Source organism: Erinaceus europaeus, chromosome 2 (genome assembly GCF_950295315.1).
Source record: "Erinaceus europaeus chromosome 2, mEriEur2.1, whole genome shotgun sequence".
Classification (NCBI taxonomy): Eukaryota; Metazoa; Chordata; class Mammalia; order Eulipotyphla; family Erinaceidae; genus Erinaceus; species Erinaceus europaeus.
The window spans coordinates 204,069,599-204,087,807 of NC_080163.1; the positions used below are offsets into that span (position 1 = coordinate 204,069,599).

The window sequence follows — 18,209 nt, forward strand, 5'->3', positions numbered from 1 at the left end:
AAGTCACGTCCAGGGCAGCGTCCATGTCCATGTCCTCTCAGAGCGGCGTCCTCCTGCCTCCGTCCCCCTTGAGCCTTCCCCACACTCAGCCAACCCCCCTCCCAGGATGTGGGGAGGGACACAGAAACCACATTGACGGGGCCACCTGCCAGGAGACAAGCTGGACAGGCCACTGCAGCAACCACGGAACTCCCCAGGTAGCTGGCTCGGCCGGGTCCAGCATGGGTCACGCCCTGCGGCCTCTCAGGGTTCCTTCCCTCAGACCCTGAGCTGGAAGCCACACCCTCCAACCCCCTTCGTTCACACCTGCGCAGACTCCTGCTTGAGGCCCTGTCACTATGCCACCCCACTCAGAGGCCTGGGCTGTCTGTCTGTCCCCCCACACACACACCCCAGCCAGGATGTGAAGCTGCACCTGCACAGCTGGAGTTACAATTCTAGGTCTTTGGGGTCGGGCGGTGGCGCACCTGGTTAAGGGCACACGTTACAGTGCATGAGGAGCCAGGTTCAAGACCCCGGTCCTCACCTGCAGGGGGAAAACTTCACAAGCGGTGAAACAGGACTGCAGGTGTCTCTCTCTCTCTCTCCCTCTCTATCGCCCCTTCTCTCAATTTCTCTCCATCTCTATCCAATAATAGATATTTAAAAAAAGAATTATATTGGGTGGAGGTATAGCATAATGGTTATGCAAAGAGACTTTCATGCCTGAGGCTCTCAAGGCCCAGGTTCAATTACCCCACACTGCCATAAACCAGAGCTGAGCAGTGCTGTGGTTAAAAAAAAAAAAAAAAAAAAGATTCTATTGTTTCTAAAGCAAACTCAACCCCCGACCCAGTTTCATTTTGCCAGTGTTGGGGTGAAGCAGCTCATCCTGAGAAAGTGGGGTGCAGGGCAACGCCCTGTGAGCCGTCTGAGTCCCACTGGGGACGTGCTCCTTGGGGGTCCTGGGCACAGACCTTACAGAGTCCTCCCCCAGGGCTGCAGGGTCCATGCCGCCCTCCCTGCACCTGGACTCCCACCGAGAAGACAGGAGGGAGCAAAACGGGAGGACGTGTGCAGCTCACCCCGGGGTCCTCATGTCCCAACACCCACGGCTGACTGGACACCTTGGTAGTGGAACAGCCTGAGGCCCACCTGGGAAACCGAGTCAGCGGGGGCAGAGCAGCACTGTGAGTAGCGGAGCAGGGCTGCAGGCGTCTGTCTCTCTCTGTCTTCCTTCCCCTCTCAATTTCTCTGTCCTCTCAAAAGTAAAAATATGGGGGGTGGGGTGGGCAGGTGGTAGCACAGCAGGTTAAGTGCAGGTGGCACAAAGCACAAGGACTGGCGTAAGGATCCCGGTTCGAGCCCCCGGCTCCCCACCTTCAGGGGAGTCGCTTCACAGGGGGTGAAGCAGGTCTGCAGGTGTCTGTCTTTCTCTCCCCCTCTCTGTCTTCCCTCCTCTCTCCATTTCTCTCTGTCCTGTCCAACAACAATCACAGCTATAACAGCAACAAACAAGGGCAACAAAAGGGAAAAAATAGCCTCCAGGAGAAGTGGATTCATAGTGCAGGCGCTGAGCCCCAGCAATAACTCTGAAGGCAAAAGAAAAAAAAGAAAAAGAAAAAAGGCTATTGATGGGGCCGGGCAGCGGTGCGCCTGGCTGAGCACACATTCCCATGTGCGGAGACCCGGGTTTGAGCCCCCATCCCCACCTGTAGGGGGTAAACTTAAGGAGCAGCGGGGCAGGGCTGCAGGTGTCTCTCTCTCTCCCCCACCTGCCTCAATTTCCCTGTGTCTCTATACTAAATAAAGGAATAGATAAGTCGTGTATTAAAAAATAAAAATGGGGCGGAGAGTAGATAGCATAATGGTTATGCAAACAGACTCTCATGCCTCAAGCTCCAAAGTCCCAGGTTCAAGCCCCTGCACCACCATAAGCCAGAGCTGAACAGTGCTGTGGTAAAAAAAAAAAAAAAAGAAAGAAAGAAAGAAAAGAAAAATAAATAAAAATGGCCTCAGGGAATGGTGGGTGTGTAGTGCTGACACCAAGCCCCAGCAACAACCCAGATGGCAATAAAGAGAGGGACAGGGAGAAGGGAAGTGAGAGAGAGGGAGAGGGAGGTATCACAGCACCAAACACGGCGGCCAGGGGCTGGGATCCCACACGGAGACAGGCGCACTGCCCACGCTCTCCACCCCAGGGAGTCACCCTCAAGCAAGCACCAGATACCACAACCAGCAGACTCAGGACAGACGGAGCTTTTTAACCAAAGCGCAAGAGTGCCTGCATCTGAGCAGCAGCGGGTGAGGCGCCCCTGGGGCCGCCCTGGAGGACCCGAGGGTCCCCCAGCAGCAAGCAGCACCCAGGGGTAGCGACCCCAGAACAGACGAGGCCCCCAGGAGGACGCCTCACCCGAGAAGAGAGGAGTGGGCAGGGAGCGGGGAAGGCTTCTGGGCAGGGCCCAGCTGCCCAGTGCTGGCAGCACCCTGGGGTGGCGGCGGCCAAGGGGGTGAAGCCGGCCTTCCACATCATCACCCAGGCCTGGTGCGACGGTGCAGGGGGCAGCGGGCATCCCCTCGCCAGGGCCAACGGCTCCACAGCTGCAGTCGGCTCTGCAGCCTGGTGACCGTGGGGAGAGGGACTTGGGGGCGATGGTGGGGGCACAAAAGAGACGGTGTCCCGGGAAACGCGACAGTCCGACAGTCCAGGCGCTCGGCGAGATGAAGCCACACATGCTCACTGTCTCTCAGGCGCCGGCCCAGTGCTGTGTGGGCGGATGCCGCTGGCCCACAGGACTCCTCCATCCTTAGCACAGGCCATGGCGGCAGCAGCCCGAGAGCACTCCTCCATTCCACCTGCAAGAGAGCACGGCCAGGGGACAGTCAGCTGCAGCAAACGCCACCTGAGCGTAGCCCCGGCTGTCTGACTGGACCCTGGGCTGCCCGCTGTGGCCACTCGGACCTCTCACTCCAAATGTGTCTGTCTGGTAATAGTGTGTCCAGAACCCCAGGCTGGGACAGACAGTATGATTCTTTTCTCCTTTTTTTTTAATTTTCTTTTTTAAAAGCTTTTTTATATTTATTTTTCCCTTTTGATGCCCTTGTTTTTTATTGTTGTTGTAGTTATTATTGTTGTTATTGGTGTTGTTGTTGGCTAGGACAGAGAGAAATGGAGAGAGGAGGGGAAGACAGAGAGGGAGAAAGACAGACACCTGCAGACCTGCTTCACCGCCTGTGAAGCGACTCCCCTGAAGGTGGGTAGCCGGGGGCTCGAACCGGGATCCTTCTGCCGGTCCTTGAGCTTTGCGCCACGTGCGCTTAACCCGCTGTGCTACTGCCCAACACCCAAGACAGAATTTTTTTTTAAGATTTTATTTATTTATGAGAAAGACAGGAGGAGAGAGAGAGAACCAGACATCACTCTGGTACATGTGCTGCCAGGGTTCAAACTTAGGACCTCATGCTTGAGAGTCCAAAGCTTTATCACTGCGTCACCTCCCGGCCTACCCAAGACAGAATTTTTAACACATCCACAAAAAAGAATGTGTCTGAATCCTGCATCCAATCCATGGTCCGAAATGCTTCCAGGATGGAATGTTTTGCGCCTTGGAATCACCCCGAGTGATGGGGGGAGGCAGCAGTGTGACTTAGGGCAAGATGGCATGGCAGATGCTTCCAGAACACCGTGCTGAGGGAGGCTGACCTCCACAGAGACCCGGGAAAGGACAGTGAGGCAGTGACCGGCGGAGGACAGAGGGCATGCGAGCAGCTCCGGACCAGCGAATGGTGGCTGCACACGACCAAGGATATGAGACTGAGGCAGAGCCCCCGACAGCTGAGGAGGCAGAGCCCCCCACATCTGAGTCGATTAAGGCAGAGAGACTCCCACAACTGAGGAGTCTGAGCAGAAAGTGACCCCCACCAGCAGAGTTTGAGGCATGGCCCCCACAATGAGGAGACTGAGAGCCCCCACAGCTGAGGAGATAGAGCAGACAACCCCCCAAATCTGAGAAGAGTGAAGCACAGAGACCCCACATTGAGGAGACAGGCAGAGACTCCTTGCAGCTAAGGAGGCTTGGGCAGCACCCCTCACACACACACACAGTTGAGGAGACTGAGGCAGAGAACTTCCCATAGCTAAGGAGACTGATGCAGAGAGTTCCCAACAACTAAGGAGACTGAGGCAGAGAACTTCCCACAGCTGAGGAGACTGAGGCAGAGAACTCCCCACTGCTGAGGAGACTGAGCTAGAGAGTCCCCAACAACTGAGGAGTCTGAGGCAGAGAGTCCCCAACAACAGCTGAGGAGACTGAGGCAGAGAGTTCCCAACAACAACTGAGGAGAATGAGGCAGAGAGTTCCCAACAACTAAGGAGACTGAGGCAGAGAGTCCCCAACAATTGAGGAGACTGAGGCAGAGAACTTCCCACAGCTGAGGAGACTGAGGCAGAGAGTTCCCAACAACAACTGAGGAGACTGAGGCAGAGAACTTCCCAGAGCTGAGGAGACTGAGCCAGAGAGTCCCCAACAACAGCTGAGGAGACTGAGGTTCCCAGAGCTGAGGAGACTGAGCCAGAGAGTCCCCAACAACAGCTGAGGAGACTGAGGCAGAGAACTCCCCACAGCTGAGGAGACTGAGGCAGAGAGTTCCCAACAACTGAGGAGACTGATGCAGAGAGTCCCCAACAACTGAGGAGACTGAGGCAGCGAACTTCCCACAGCTGATGAGACTGATGCAGAGAGTTCCCAACAACAACTGAGGAGACTGAGGCAGAGTCCCAACAACAACTGAGGAGACTGAGGCAGAGAACTCCCCACTGCTGAGGAGACTGAGCCAGAGAGTCCCCAACAACTGAGGAGTCTGAGACAGAGAGTCCCCAACAACAGCTGAGGAGACTGAGGCAGAGAGTTCCCAACAACAACTGAGGAGACTGAGGCAGAGAGTCCCCAACAATTGAGGAGACTGAGGCAGAGAACTTCCCACAGCTGATGAGACTGATGCAGAGAGTTCCCAACAACAACTAAGGAGACTGAGGCAGAGAACTTCCCACAGCTGAGGAGACTGAGCCAGAGAGTCCCCAACAACTGAGGAGACTGAGGCAGAGAACTTCCCACAACTGAGGAGACTGAGGCAAAGAACTCCCCACTGCTGAGGAGACTAAGCCAGAGAGTCCCCAACAACTGAGGAGACTGAGGCAGAGTCCCCAACAACTGTTGTATGCTTTACATTGGGTTCTAGTTCTCCCCCGCCAAGAGAATTGGATCAGTCCTGCTAATTTTTAACAACAAACAACAGCTGAGGAGACTGAGGCAGAGAACTTCCCACAGCTGAGGAGACTGAGGCAGAGAACTTCCCACAGCTGAGGAGACTGAGCCAGAGAGTTCCCAACAACAACTGAGGAGACTGAGGCAGAGAACTCCCCACAGCTGAGGAGACTGAGCCAGAGAGTCCCCAACAACAGCTGAGGAGACTGAGGCAGAGAGTTCCCAACAACAACTGAGGAGACTGAGGCAGAGCATTCCCAACAATTGAGGAGACTGAGACAGAGAACTTCCCATAGCTGAGGAGACTGAGGCAGAGAGTTCCCAACAACAGCTGAGGAGACTGAGGCAGAGAGTTCCCAACAACAACTGAGCAGACTGAGGCAGCGAATTTCCCACAGCTGATGAGACTGAGCCTGAGAGGACCCCCACAGCTGAGGAGGCTGAGCTGAGATACCCCCACCTCTGAGGAGACTGACACAGACCCCCCCAATATCAGAGGAGACTGAGGCACAGAGAGCCCCTAACAGCTGCAGACACTAAGACAGTCCCCTACATCTACGGAGACTTGGGCAAGAGCTGCCCTCATCTGAAGAGACTGAGAGAGACCCCACACACACACACAGCAGAGGAGACTGAAACACATTCCCCCTACCATCTGAGGATATGAGGCAGAAAGGTCCCCAACACACAGCTGAGACTGAGGCAGAGCCCCCATAGCTGAGGAGACTAAGGCAGAGCCACCCCCATGTGAGGAGACTGAGGCAGAGCCCCCCCCCACATCTGAGGAGACTGAGGCAGAGCCCCCCCACACACACACACATCTGAGGAGACTGAGGCAGAGTGTTCCCAACAGCTGAGGAGACTGAGGCAGAGCCCTCCCACATCTGAGGAAACTGAGGCAGACCTTCCACATCTGAGGAGACTGAGGCAGAAAGCCCCATGTAGACTGCCGCTGCCAAGCAGGGTGCAGGTGATAGGGTTCCAGGGAGGCCACACAGCCTCCGGGACAATGTGTGACCCCTCTATCTGGGTCCCTCACACCCCACTGTCTGCATATGGATGCTGCTCAGGCTTCTCCTAGGGACATAGGAGGTGCTAAGGGTTCAGTCAGGTCCACTCTCTGAAGGGAGGCTGGTCAGCCTGCTCTGCCCCTCGAGCAAGACGGGTCCTGACATGAGAGCAGCCTAGAAGGTTCCAGCTGTGACCATGGGCTGCGAGCTCAGACTGACAGGGACTCGGAGGTCACACAGGCTCCTGTGCTGGATGTGAACAGACGTGGGTCCTGGGGCAGGTGGATGAGGTCAACAGTTACTGGTGTTTATAGACTCTCCTCCTATTTGGGAGCTGCTCTCTGCCCTGATCCAGCTTTCTGGCTCTATTCTCAACTCTGACACCATCTCCCCAGACAATATTTCTAGTCTACCTTCATATGAGCTATCACACTCAAGCAAAAACTACCAAAGTGATGAGCCCCTGAGAACATGGCAAATATAGACTTGCTGGCTTCTTTCCACCGAGATCCCTATTCCCACCTGCTGCTTTCCTACTTTTTAGTTCCTGATCATTAGTCATTTTGTCCTGCTTTATATCTTACCACCTTTCAGCCACCCAGCTGCAAATGCTGCCATGACCCCACCCTGACCTCCCTGGGCAGACGCCCTCACCCGTGTGTCCTGGAGCCTCCCCTCCCCAGAGCCCTGCCCCACTAGGGACAGACAGACACAGGCTGGGGGTGTGGATCCACCTGCCAACACCCATGTGCAGCGGAGAAGCAGTGACAGAAGCCGGCACTCCCACCTTCTGCTCCCCATAAAGAATTTGGGTCCAGACTCCCAGAGGGGGAGAAATGATAGGGAGAAAATGACCAGAGGGCTCTATATCTTAGTTCCATCAGGACCCAGAGAGAAAGAGAGAGAGAGGAAAAAGAGGAAGGACATTTGGAAGTAGTAATAGGTGCAGGTGTGACTTAGAAAGAGAACGATCACAGAATAAAGTGGGCAAGCATACATAAATTTAAATATGTATCAATAGATAGTTATAGACATGTAGTCAACCCTATCTGTGACCCTGCAGCTTCCAGTGGAGAGAATGGGGATGCAGAACTCACTCAAGTGGTGGGAACGGTCCAGAATTGCGCCCATTACCTTGTAATTCTTTTAAATTGATTATTGATTAGAGAGGGAAATGGAGAGGGCAGGAGGAGAACATAGAGAGGGAGAGATAGGCAGACGCCTGAAGCCCTGCTTCACCACAGGCCTAGCGCTGTGCACTTAATCCGGCGTTTCACCGCCCGACCCCCTTCCTTTCTTTCTTATATTTACTTATTGGACAGAGACAGAAAGAGAAAGAAACCCAGAGATGGGAGTCGGACGGCGGCGCAGCGGGGTAAGCGCAGGTGGCGCAAAGCGCAAGGACCGGCGTGAGAATCCCGGTTCGAGCCCCCGGCTCCCCACCTGCAGGGGAGTCGCTTCCCAGGCGGTGAAGCAGGTCTGCAGGTGTCTGTCTTTCTCTCCCCCTCTCTGTCTTCCCCTCCTCTCTCCGTTTCTCTCTGTCCTAGCCAACAACAGCAATAACTACAACAACAACAACAAAAAGGGCAACAAAAGGCAATAAATAATTATTTTTTTAAAAAAGACAGAGATACCTTTGCAGCCCTGCTCCACTGCTCATGAAGCTTCCCCCTTCCAGGTGGGGAGTGGGGCTTGAACCTGGGTCCTTACGCATAGTAAGATGCATGCACTCTATCTACCAGGTGCACCAAACCTGGTCCCACAGAGCTCCTTTCCGTGTGGCCTGAACCCAGCAAGGTGGCAGGAATCCGGGGTGCGGGGGTCTGGGAGGCCTGAATGTGCACAGACCAGTGGTCTGCCCACCCGCCCTCCACTGCCAGGCAGCGTTTGTGTGGGCAGCCTGTCCGGTCCCCGCTCTGCCCTGTGTCTGCCCTCAGGCTGCGGCACTGTTTCTGTCTGTGGCGTCTTCAAGTCCTGCTGTTTGTCTCTCTGACTAGTGGCTGGATGCAGGTGTGCATGAGCGGCTGGGTGTGCAGGTGAGCACTAGCGGCTGGGCGTGCAGGTGTGCACGAGCGGCTGGGCGAGCAGGTGTGCACTAGTGGCTGGGCGTGCAGTTGTGCACTAGCGGCTGGGTGTGCAGGTGTGCACGAGCTTCTGGGCGAGCAGGTGTGCACTAGCAGCTGGGTGTGCAGGTATGCACTAGCAGCTGTAGCGGCTGGGTGTGCAGGTGTGCACTAGCGGCTGGGTGTGCAGGTGTGCACGAGCGGCTGGATGCAGGTGTGCACTAGCGGCTGGGTGTGCAGGTGTGCATGAGCGGCTGGGTGTGCAGGTGTGCACGAGTGGCTGAGCGAGCAGGTGTGCACGAGCGGCTGGGTGTGCAGGTGTGCACTAGCGGCCCATGTACAGGTGAGCACTAGCGGCCCATGTACAGGTGAGCACTAGCGGCTGGGTGTGCAGGTGAGCACTAGTGACCCGTGTACAGGTGTGCACTAGCGGCCGTGTGCACGAGCGGCTGGGTGTGCAGGTGAGCACTAGCAACCCGTGTGCAGGTGTGCACCAGCGGCCCGTGCTCGCGAGGTCTAGCGTGCACGACCGGGTGCGCCCTCGCCTGTGCCCGCCACCCGGAGCCCCGGGGCGCCGCTTTGCAAAGCGCGCCTGAGGTGGGGTTCCCGGCCCCGTCAGGAGGCAGCCCGCCGCCCCACCCCCCCCAGGCTCACCTGCTCAGCGCGGCTCCACCGCGAAGTCGTAGGCGGGAGGCGCGACGAGGCGGGCTCCGGGCAGCAGCGGGTACAGGCCGGCGGCGTCGGGCGCGGGCTCGGCGGGCAGCACGGCGGGCAGCAGGCCGGGGCACAGCAGCAGCGCGGGCGCATAGCCGGTGCCCAGCGCCACGGGCGACAGCGGCGACAGCGGCGATAGCGCGGGCGGCGCGGGCAGCGGCACGTCCACGTACTGGCCGGTCTCGGGGTCGAACAGGCGGCGCGCGGGCGGCCGCAGCGGCGCGTCCACCAGGAAGTACTGGCCGGTGCTCACGTCCAGCAGCACCTTGCGCTGCGTCTGCGCCTGCGCCTGCGCGCGCGGGGCGGCCGGGGCCACGCACAGCAGCCCCCCGGGCTGCTGCGCCGGGGCTGCCGCGGGGGCGGCGGGGGGCTCGGGGGCGCCGGCGGCCGGGCTCCTCCAGGCGGTGCGGCTGCCCCCGGAGGGCGCCTGGCTGCGGGCGCTGAGCGGCGGCAGGCTGCTCAGGGCCGCGGGGCCCGGGTCGGCCTTGCCCGGGGGGGAGCCCCGCGGGGGCGCGGGCGGCAGGCAGAGCGAGCGCGGCCGGGCGCGGGCCAGGCCCTCGGGGGGCGCGGGCGCGGGCGCGGGCGCGGCGCCGGGGTTGGAGTGGCGGCGCTGCAGGCCGGGGGGCCGGGGCGGGGGCGCCCCCTGCTGCCGGGGCCCGGCGGGGGCCGGGGGGGCCTCTGCGCGCGGCCTGCCGTCGCCCCCCGGCGGCCCGAGGCGCAGGCGCTGCTCCATGGAGCGCACGGCCGCCGTCAGCCGCTGCAGCGCGCCCCCCGGCGCCCCCCCGGGGCTGAGCCGCAGCACCGGCAGGAAGGAGCCCTGCTCCGGCTTGCTGGGCGCGATGGTGGCCACGGGCAGCCGGCCGGACGCGCGGTGCACCAGCACGGTGGCCGCGGCCGGGGGCGACGCGGGCCGGGGCTGCGGCCGGGGCTGCTCGGGGGTGCCGCCCGCCCTGTCGCCGGCCGTGTCGGCCGCTTTGTCGCCCCCCCTGTCGCCGTCGCCCGCGCCCTTGAGCAGCCTGCGTACGTCGCGCACCTGGTGGCGCGGGCCGGCGGCGCGGGCTTTGTCACGCACGTCGCGCACCTGGAAGTGCGGCACCCGGTCGGGGCCGTCGGCGCGCGGGGCTCGGGGGGGCGCGCGGCCCGCGTCCTCGCGGGGGGGCCCCAGGCGCGGTGTGAGCAGCTGTGCGATGTCAAAGTCGGGGCCTGGCGGCTGCGGGGCCTCGGGAGCCGCGCACTTGGTGGCCGAGCACTTGGTGGCCTGCGGGCCAGGGCGCCGGGCGGGGGCGCTGCGCTGCGGGCCGGGCACGAACAGGCGGGACAGCAGCGTGGGTCGCGCGGGGGGCGGAGAGCACGGGCCGGGGTCCTCCCGCTCGGCCTCGGGGAGCGACCACGACCGGAAGGCGCTCGGCCGGCTACGCGGGAGCCCCGGTCCGGCCTCGCGGGGCGTCCGGGCCTGGAACACCGGCGAGCCGCTGCCCCCCGCCTCCGGCTCCGAGCCCGCGTCGGACAGCTGCGAGCCCCGGCGCTGCTGGCCGCTGGGCCCCCCGGCCGCTCCCGAACCCCCAGCCCTGCGCTCCAGACCCCCAGGCCTGAGCTCCAGCTCTCCGGCCCCGCGCTCCAGACCCCCGGCCCTGAGCTCCAGCTCCCCCGTCCCGCGCTCCAGCCCACCGGCCTTGCGCTCCAGACCCCCGGCCCCGCGCTCCAGACCCCCGGCCTTGCGCTCCAGACCCCCGGCCCCGCGCTCCAGACCCCCGGCCTTGCGCTCCAGACCCCCGGCCCCGCGCTCCAGACCCCCGGCCCCGCGCTCCGGACCCCCGGCCCCGCGCTCCAGACCCCCGGGTGCCGCCGCGACCCCCGCCCCGCGCTCCAGCCGGAACTCGCGCTCCAGCTGCATCTTCTTGGAGAGCACGTTCTGCAGCAGGCTGCAGGCCAGCGAGGCCCTGCGGGGCGCCCGGCTGCCGTCCGAGGCCGAGGAGGCCGCGCCGTCGTCGGTGGCCGCGGGGCTGGGCGGGCGCGAGGCCGGCGGCCTGGGAAAGCCGAGCGGCGTGTCCACGTGCTGGATCTCGCCGTGCACCTTGCTGACCACAAAGTCCAGCGGCCGCGCGTGTCCGCGGCGGGACGGGCAGCGTCCCCCCCCCTGGCCGGCCGGCTCCCCGCGCTTGAGGTCCAGGCGCGCCGAGCGGGCCCCGGACAGCGTGGACAGCGCGGACAGCGTGGACTCCCGCGAGCACACGCGCAGCGCCTCGAAGCAGGGGAAGGCCAGGCTGCGGAAGGCGCGCGCGGTCAGGCTGCCCACCTCGCGGTCCGCCTCGTCCAGCTCGCTGACCGCGCTGGACGCGCCGCTGGCGTGGTCGGGCAGCGGGCGGGCGCGGAGCCGCGGGGCAGAGGGGGGGGCGGGCATGGCGAGGGGCGCTGGCTGGACGCTGCGGCGCCCGCGGGCTGGTCCTGACCCTGCGGAGTGCGGGGCCGCTTTATACGGGGGGGCGGTGCCTTTATAGGGGGCGTGGCCTTAACGTGCGTGGCGAGCACCGGTGAGCCCCTGGGGGGCTTCTTATAGGGGCGTGGCCTGTGTGCCGGGGGCGGGGCGAGTTCTCATGCAAGGGCGTGGTCTTCCTACTGGGGCGGGGCCTTTAGAGGGGAGGCCGGGCGCGGGGGCTGCTTTATACTGGGGTGCGGTGTCCGCTGCTGCGCGCTCAACTGGAGCGCCCCCCCACCCGGTGGCGGGGGTGGTGGGGACGGCGGGAGCTGCCTAGGGCCCGAGGCTGAAGAACTCGGGGGGTTCTGGGGGAGCTGCTGGGGGTTCTGGGGGCGCTGCTGGGGGTTCTGGGGGAGCTGCTGGGGGTTCTGGGGGCGCTGCTGGGGGTTCTGGGGGCGCTGCTGGGAGTTCTGGGGGCTCTGCTGGGGGGCTGGGGACACTGCTGGGGGGCTGAGGGTCCTGCTGGAAGGCTTCGGGGTGCTGCTGCGGGGGGTCGGGCCTCTGCTAGGGGAAATAGGCTGGGGGCGCTGTTGGGGGACTGGGGACGTTGTTGGGGGGCTGGGGGCATTGTTGGGGGTCTGGGGGCGCGGCTGTGGGGTTGGGGCGCGGCTGTGGGCTGAGGGCCCTGCTGGGGGGCGCTGCTGGAAGGTTTAGGGCGCTGCTGCCGGTGGTCGGGCCTCTGCTGGGGGAAAGAGGCTGGGGCGCTGCTGGGAGGCTGGGGGCGCTGCTGGGGGTCTGGGGGCGTGGCTGGGGGTCTGGGGACGCGGCTGGGGGTCTGGGGACGCGGCTGGGTGTCTGGGGGCGTGGCGGGTGTCTGGGGGCGTGGCTGGGGGTCTGGGGGCGCGGCTGGGGGTCTGGGGGCGTGGCTGGGGCTGGGGGCGCGGCTGGGAGTCGGGGCGTGGCGGGGGTCTGGGGGCGCGGCTGGGGGTCTGGGGGCGTGGCTGGGGAGTCTGGGGGCGCGGCTGGGGGCTGGGGGCGTGGCGGGGGTCTGGGGGCGTGGCTGGGGCTGGGGGCGCGGCTGGGGGCTGGGGGCGCTGTTTGTGGTGGCTGCCCCCTCCGCCGCGGCTGGCGCGGGTCCCCCCACCCCCGGGGTCTCGTCGCTGCCCCAAGGACTCGAGGTCCTGTCCTCCGCTAAGTCGCCCAGGTCGCCGCCCCAGGAGCTCCCAGCACCGGGAGCTCGCTCAGTTGCAGCCGGGGAGCGATGAGGTGCGCCCCCTGAGCCCCCGAGCCCCCTGCCACCCTCCAGCCACCCAGGAAGAGGAGGAGGGGGAGGAGGAGGCCGCGGGAAAGGTCACCGTTGGGGGAGGGAGCGCGGCCAGCGCAGGCAGGATGCCCGGGGCCACAGCTGCTACCCAGGTGGCGGGGGCTCCAGGCTGGGTGGATGGCACCCCCCCACCCCCTGTGCCCGGTGTGGGAGCGGGAGCCCGTCCTCGTCCTCTGGACGTGCCAGGGAGAGCCGAGATGACTGTCACCCCAGTGTGGCCCGCCCAGAGCTGCTGGGGCTAGGGCTGTGGTCAGCTGGAGAGAGCTGGCCATCACCGCCCCCTGGTCAGCCCCTGGCTTGGTTCCCTGGGCAGCTGGGCAAGGGGCCAGGCCAACTTTCTCCCTCCTCTGCCTGTCCCGCCCGCTGCCTTGCCCGAAAGGTGGGCTGTGAGGCCATTGTGGTGGCCGTGGGTCCAGCAGTGCCTTGCGGAAGAGAAGGGAGAGCAGACCACGGCCCCTGTCTGCACGGGTGACGGGCTCACACCACCCCAGAGACATGGTGGGTGCCTCCTCCACGGGACAGAGCGAGAGGTGGGGGAGAGGCTCTGAGGTGAGAGAGAAGGGGGCTGGGGGTTCTGACCTCCACTCCAGAGCCCTGCAGAGACACCCACCCACTCACACCTGAACCTGGAGAGGGTGCCCAGGGCAAGAGGGCCTCAAACCTGGTTCCCCCTTTCATCTCAAGAGGGGTGCGTTCTGCTTATAAAACTTCTCACAAGGGGTGGGGCATCATGGTTATGCAAACAGACTCTCCGGCCTGAGGCTCCAAAGTCCCAGGTTCAATCCCCCGTACTACCATAGCCAGAGCTGAGCAGTGCTTTGGTAAAAAGGAAAAAAAAAAAAAGTAAATAAATAAAACTTCACAAGTTTTTGCTTTTCAAACTTATCACACCCAGTTAAGTGCACAAGGACCCGGGTTAGGGGTTCAAGCCCCCCACACACACACCTGCAGGGGAAGCTTCACGATCAGTGAAGCAGGTCTGCAGGTGTCACTCAAGTCTCTTTCTCCCTCTCTATCTCCTTCTTTCTTAATTTCTTTCTGTCCTATCCAGTTAAAGAGAAAAATAAAAAATGGCCTTAGGGAATGGTGGATTCATACTGCCAGCACAGAGTTCCAGCGATAACTCTGTTGGCAATAAAAATAAATATGTAGGGGGTTGGGTGGTGGCACCGTGGGTGAAGCACACTGATGCGAAACGCAGGGACTGGTGTAAGGATCCCCCGGTTCGAGCCCCCGGCTCCCCACCTGCAGGGGAGTCACTTCCCAGGCGGTGAAGCAGGTCTGCAGGTGTCTGTCTTTCTCTCCCCCACTCTGGCTTCCCCTCCTCTCTCCATTTCTCTCTGTCCTCTCCAACAACAACAATGGCAACAATAATAACAACAACAAGGATAACAACAAGGGCAACAAAAGGGGAAAAATAGCCTCTAGGAGCAGTGGATTCATAGTGCAGGCTCCGAGCCCCAGCAATAACCCTGGAGGCAAAAAAATTAGATAAATAAATAAATAAAAACTTCTCACGTCCTGTGATGGTCTGAACCGTGAGCTGAGTCCTGTGTGTGTTGGAAAGCAAGACAGTCAAGGGCAGCAGAGAGGTCAGAGGCTGTACACCGGACTTGCAAGCCTGTGGCTCCAGAGACCGGACTCGGTCCCCAGCCTCTTTTTTCCTCTTTTATTCTCAAAGGAATTTAAAAGTATTCATTTATTACTGAGAAAGAGAGGAAGAGTCAGAGCCTCCCTATACCAGGTGGGTATGGTGCCAGGCATGAACCCTGGGCCTCGATCTGAGGATCTGCCCACCGCCACCCCCTGCCCCTCGTCACACTCTCAGTGGACTTTTATACAAATGCTCCTGGGAGCCTGGTGTTGGTGCAGGGAAGGAGACTCCAGCAGCACCACTTTGCTGGAGAGAGAGGCCCCATATCCGGTCACTATGAGGCTTCCCTCAGGGCTCAGTCCCCACAGGCGTCAGCCCCCCCCCACGCCATCCTGCCCTCCTCCACACTGCCCTCCCTGAGCCGGCCACAGGAAACGCCCAGCAAATATAGCAGGTCCAGCTGCCCACGGCTTCCGACTCCAGGCAGGGGGCAGGGGGCAGGACGCTCACCCACAGGTGCCCGGCTCTTGAGGGAAGGGTCCGGCCCCCAGCTGGCATCCCCCCTCATTGCCACCCTGGAGAATGGCCGGCTCCCTGTGTTCCCTGCCCCTGCCTCCATGTCTAATCTCTGTGTCACTCATTGCTGAGCAAAGCTCTAGTTTGTTTTTGGGTTGTTTTGTTTGTTTGGTTGGTTAGCTTTTTGTTTCCAGGGTTATCTCCAGGGCTCTATACTGTCAGCACTAAGGATCCACTGCGCCTGGCGGCTGTTCCCCCCTTATTTATTTATTTATTCTATTTTATTGAATAGGACAGAAAGAAATTGAGAGAGGAGGGGAGATAGAGAGACACCTGTACCCCTGCTTCAAGAAGTGTCCCCTCGGGTGGGGGTAGATAGCATAATGGTTATGCAAAGAGACTCTTGTGCCTGAGGCTCTGAAGTCCCAGGTTCAATCCCCCACACCACCATAAGCCAGAGCTGAGCAGTGCTCTGGTGTTTCTCTCTGTGTCTCTCTCTGCATCTCTCTCAAAAATAAAGCAAATACTTAAAAATTTTTAAAAAGAAGAAGGAGAAGGAGAAGGAGAAGGAGAAGTGGTGTTCCTTCTGCAGGTAGGGACTCGAACCTGGGTCCTTGCACATGGTGATAGGTGCCATTAACCAGGTGAGCCACTGTCCACCCACCCCTCCCTTTTTTCCTTTCCCCCTTTCTATTTCTGGAACAGGACAGAGAGAGAGATTGAAAAATTGAAAAAGGAGGGAGATAGAGAAGCAGGGAGAAAGAGAGAGGCACCTGCAGACCTGTGTTACCCCTGTGTCTGGGGAGCAGGGGCTCAAACCCGGGTCCCTGCCCATGGCGACCTGTGTGCTCAGCCCTTCGCGCCACCACCCGGCCCAGCGAAGCTCTGTTTGAAATATCTGCCTCCTGGGAAGCAGAGATAACAATACCCACCATCTTCCCACCTTCCTCTAGGCAGGTGTGGGGCTTCCCACCTAGGCCCCCTTCTCAGGTGGGGTGCACCCCTGCTCCCCAGCACTTGCTCTGCCTACTGCACCTGCCAAGGTGGGGGAGCTGGGGAGCAGGTGTGGAGAGGGTGGGCTGTGAGCAGGCTTGGGGGCACAGTTCACTCTGGGGGGCCTTAGGGTGTCTTTGTGTGTGCCCACTGAGGTCAGAGCTAAGTGCAGGCAGGCACATGCTTGACCATATGCAAGGACCTGGGTTCGAGCCCTGGCACGGGGAGCTTCGTGAGCAGTGCATGGTGCTGTGGTCTCTCTTTGTCTCTCTGAAATCAAAAGACAGAGAGCGGCAGCCAGCTGGGAGTGCTGGTTTGGAGAGGACCCCGTGCCAGGGGGTGGGGTGAGGGCACGGCAGTGAGCCGGGGTGTTGGGGTACCGGAGTTAGTGGAGGAACTGGCACCTTGCCACATGGCACCTCGCCAGTGTGGGTGACAGGTAGACATGGGGGTGGGGAGGGGCAGTGCTGGAGCTGCCCCCTAGGCTCCCTCACCCCAGGCTGCTGTGTGGCACCCAGCCCGCCCAACCCACACCTAGGACCACACCCTCAAAGCCTCCCTGAGGCCTTCCTGGGGGTCTCTCTGTGGCTTCTCTGTGGTCTTGCTGGACAGCCTCTCTGGGGGTCTCCCTGTGGCCTCCCTGTGGCCTCCCCATGGTTTCCCTATGGTCTTGCTGGGCAGCCTCTCTGGGGCGTCTCCTTGTGGCCACCCTGGGGGTCTCCCTGTGACCTCCCTGTGGCCTCCCCATGGTTTCCCTATGGTCTTGCTGGGCAGCCTCTCTGGGGGGTCTCCTTGTGGCCACCCTGGGGGTCTCCCTGTGGCCTCCCCATGGTTTCCCTATGGTCTTGCTGGGCAACCTCTCTGGGGGGTCTCCTTGTGGCCACCCTGGGGGTCTCCCTGTGACCTCCCTGTGGCCTCCCCATGGTTTCCCTATGGTCTTGCTGGGCAGCCTCTCTGGGGGGTCTCCTTGTGGCCACCCTGGGGGTCTCCCTGTGGCCTTCCTGTGGCCTCCCCATGGTTTCCCTATGGTCTTGCTGGGCAGCCTCTCTGGGGGGGTCTCCTTGTGGCCACCCTGGGGGTCTCCCTGTGGCCTCCCCATGGTTTCCCCATGGTCTTGCTGGGCAGTCTCTCTGGGGGTCTTCCTGTGGCCTCCTTGCAGCCTCTGCCCAGGCCCCTGGGACCTGAGTAAGACAAGCTGCCTGTTGGCCCCGCTGTGGAGTTCAGCGTCCTAGTTAATCTGCTGGAGGCAGTCCAGCACAGCTGAAGAGGGCTCCCCCACCCTGGCCGGCCTACAGCTGTCCCCGCTGACCTGGGCAGGCCTCCTGTCTGGCTGGCTAAGGACAGTGGGGGCCACTGGCCTAGGGGAGCACTAGAAGGGGGAGCACTTACCCTGTGGGAGAGTCTAAAGAAGGGAAACACTTCCCCCCATGGAGGCCTCAGGGAAAGAGAGCACTTCCCCCCATGGAGGACTCTGGGAAGGGAGCACTTACCCGCATGGAGGACTCTGGGAAGGGAGCACTTCCCTCCATGGAGGACTCTGGGAAGGGAGCACTTCCCTCCATGGAGGACTCTGGGAAAGGAGCACTTACCCCACATGGAGGACTCTGGGAAGGGAGCACTTCCCTCCATGGAGGACTCTGGGAAGGGAGCACTTACCCCATGGAGGACTCTGGGAAGGGAGCACTTCCCCATGGAGGACTCTGGGAAGGGAGCACTTCCCCATGGAGGACTCTGGGAAGGGAGCACTTCCCCATGGAGGACTCTGGGAAGGGAGCACTTCCCTCCATGGAGGACTCTGGGAAGGGAGCACTTCCCCCATGGAGGACTCTGGGAAGGGAGCACTTCCCTCCATGGAGGACTCTGGGAAGGGAGCACTTCCCCCATGGAGGACTCTGGGAAGGGAGCACTTCCCCCATGGAGGACTCTGGGAAGGGAGCACTTCCCCCATGGAGGACTCTGGGAAGGGAGCACTTCCCCCACATGGAGGACTCTGGGAAGGGAGCACTTCCCCGTGGAGGACTCTGGGAAGGGAGCACTTCCCCGTGGAGGACTCTGGGAAGGGAGCACTTCCCCCATGGAGGACTCTGGGAAGGGAGCACTTCCCCCATGGAGGACTCTGGGAAGGGAGCACTTCCCCCACATGGAGGACTCTGGGAAGGGAGCACTTCCCCACATGGAGGACTCTGGGAAAGGAGCACTTCCCCCGTGGAGGACTCTGGGAAGAGGTGGGAGCACTACCATGTGTGAAGCACACTCTGGGCTCTGCTTGGCTCCCAGACCCGCCATGGCGGGACCCCAGCTGGCAGGCAACACGGGGCAGGTGGCTCTATTTGCAG

General features: G+C 61.7%; 1 protein-coding gene across 1 annotated transcript; it reads right to left on the reverse strand.

Moving 5' to 3' along the window:
• Positions 1-2,496: 2,496 nt before the first annotated feature.
• C2H4orf54 (chromosome 2 C4orf54 homolog) lies at positions 2,497-17,369 on the reverse strand. Its single transcript, XM_060172415.1, has 5 exons — positions 17,364-17,369; positions 12,073-12,320; positions 11,745-11,989; positions 8,971-11,481; positions 2,497-2,835 (listed from the first exon to the last, which is right to left on the reverse strand). Exons 1-4 carry the CDS (start codon positions 17,367-17,369, stop codon positions 8,975-8,977), a joined length of 3,006 nt encoding a protein of 1,001 aa, XP_060028398.1. The 3' UTR covers positions 2,497-2,835; positions 8,971-8,974.
• Between the last annotated feature and the right edge of the window lie 840 nt (positions 17,370-18,209).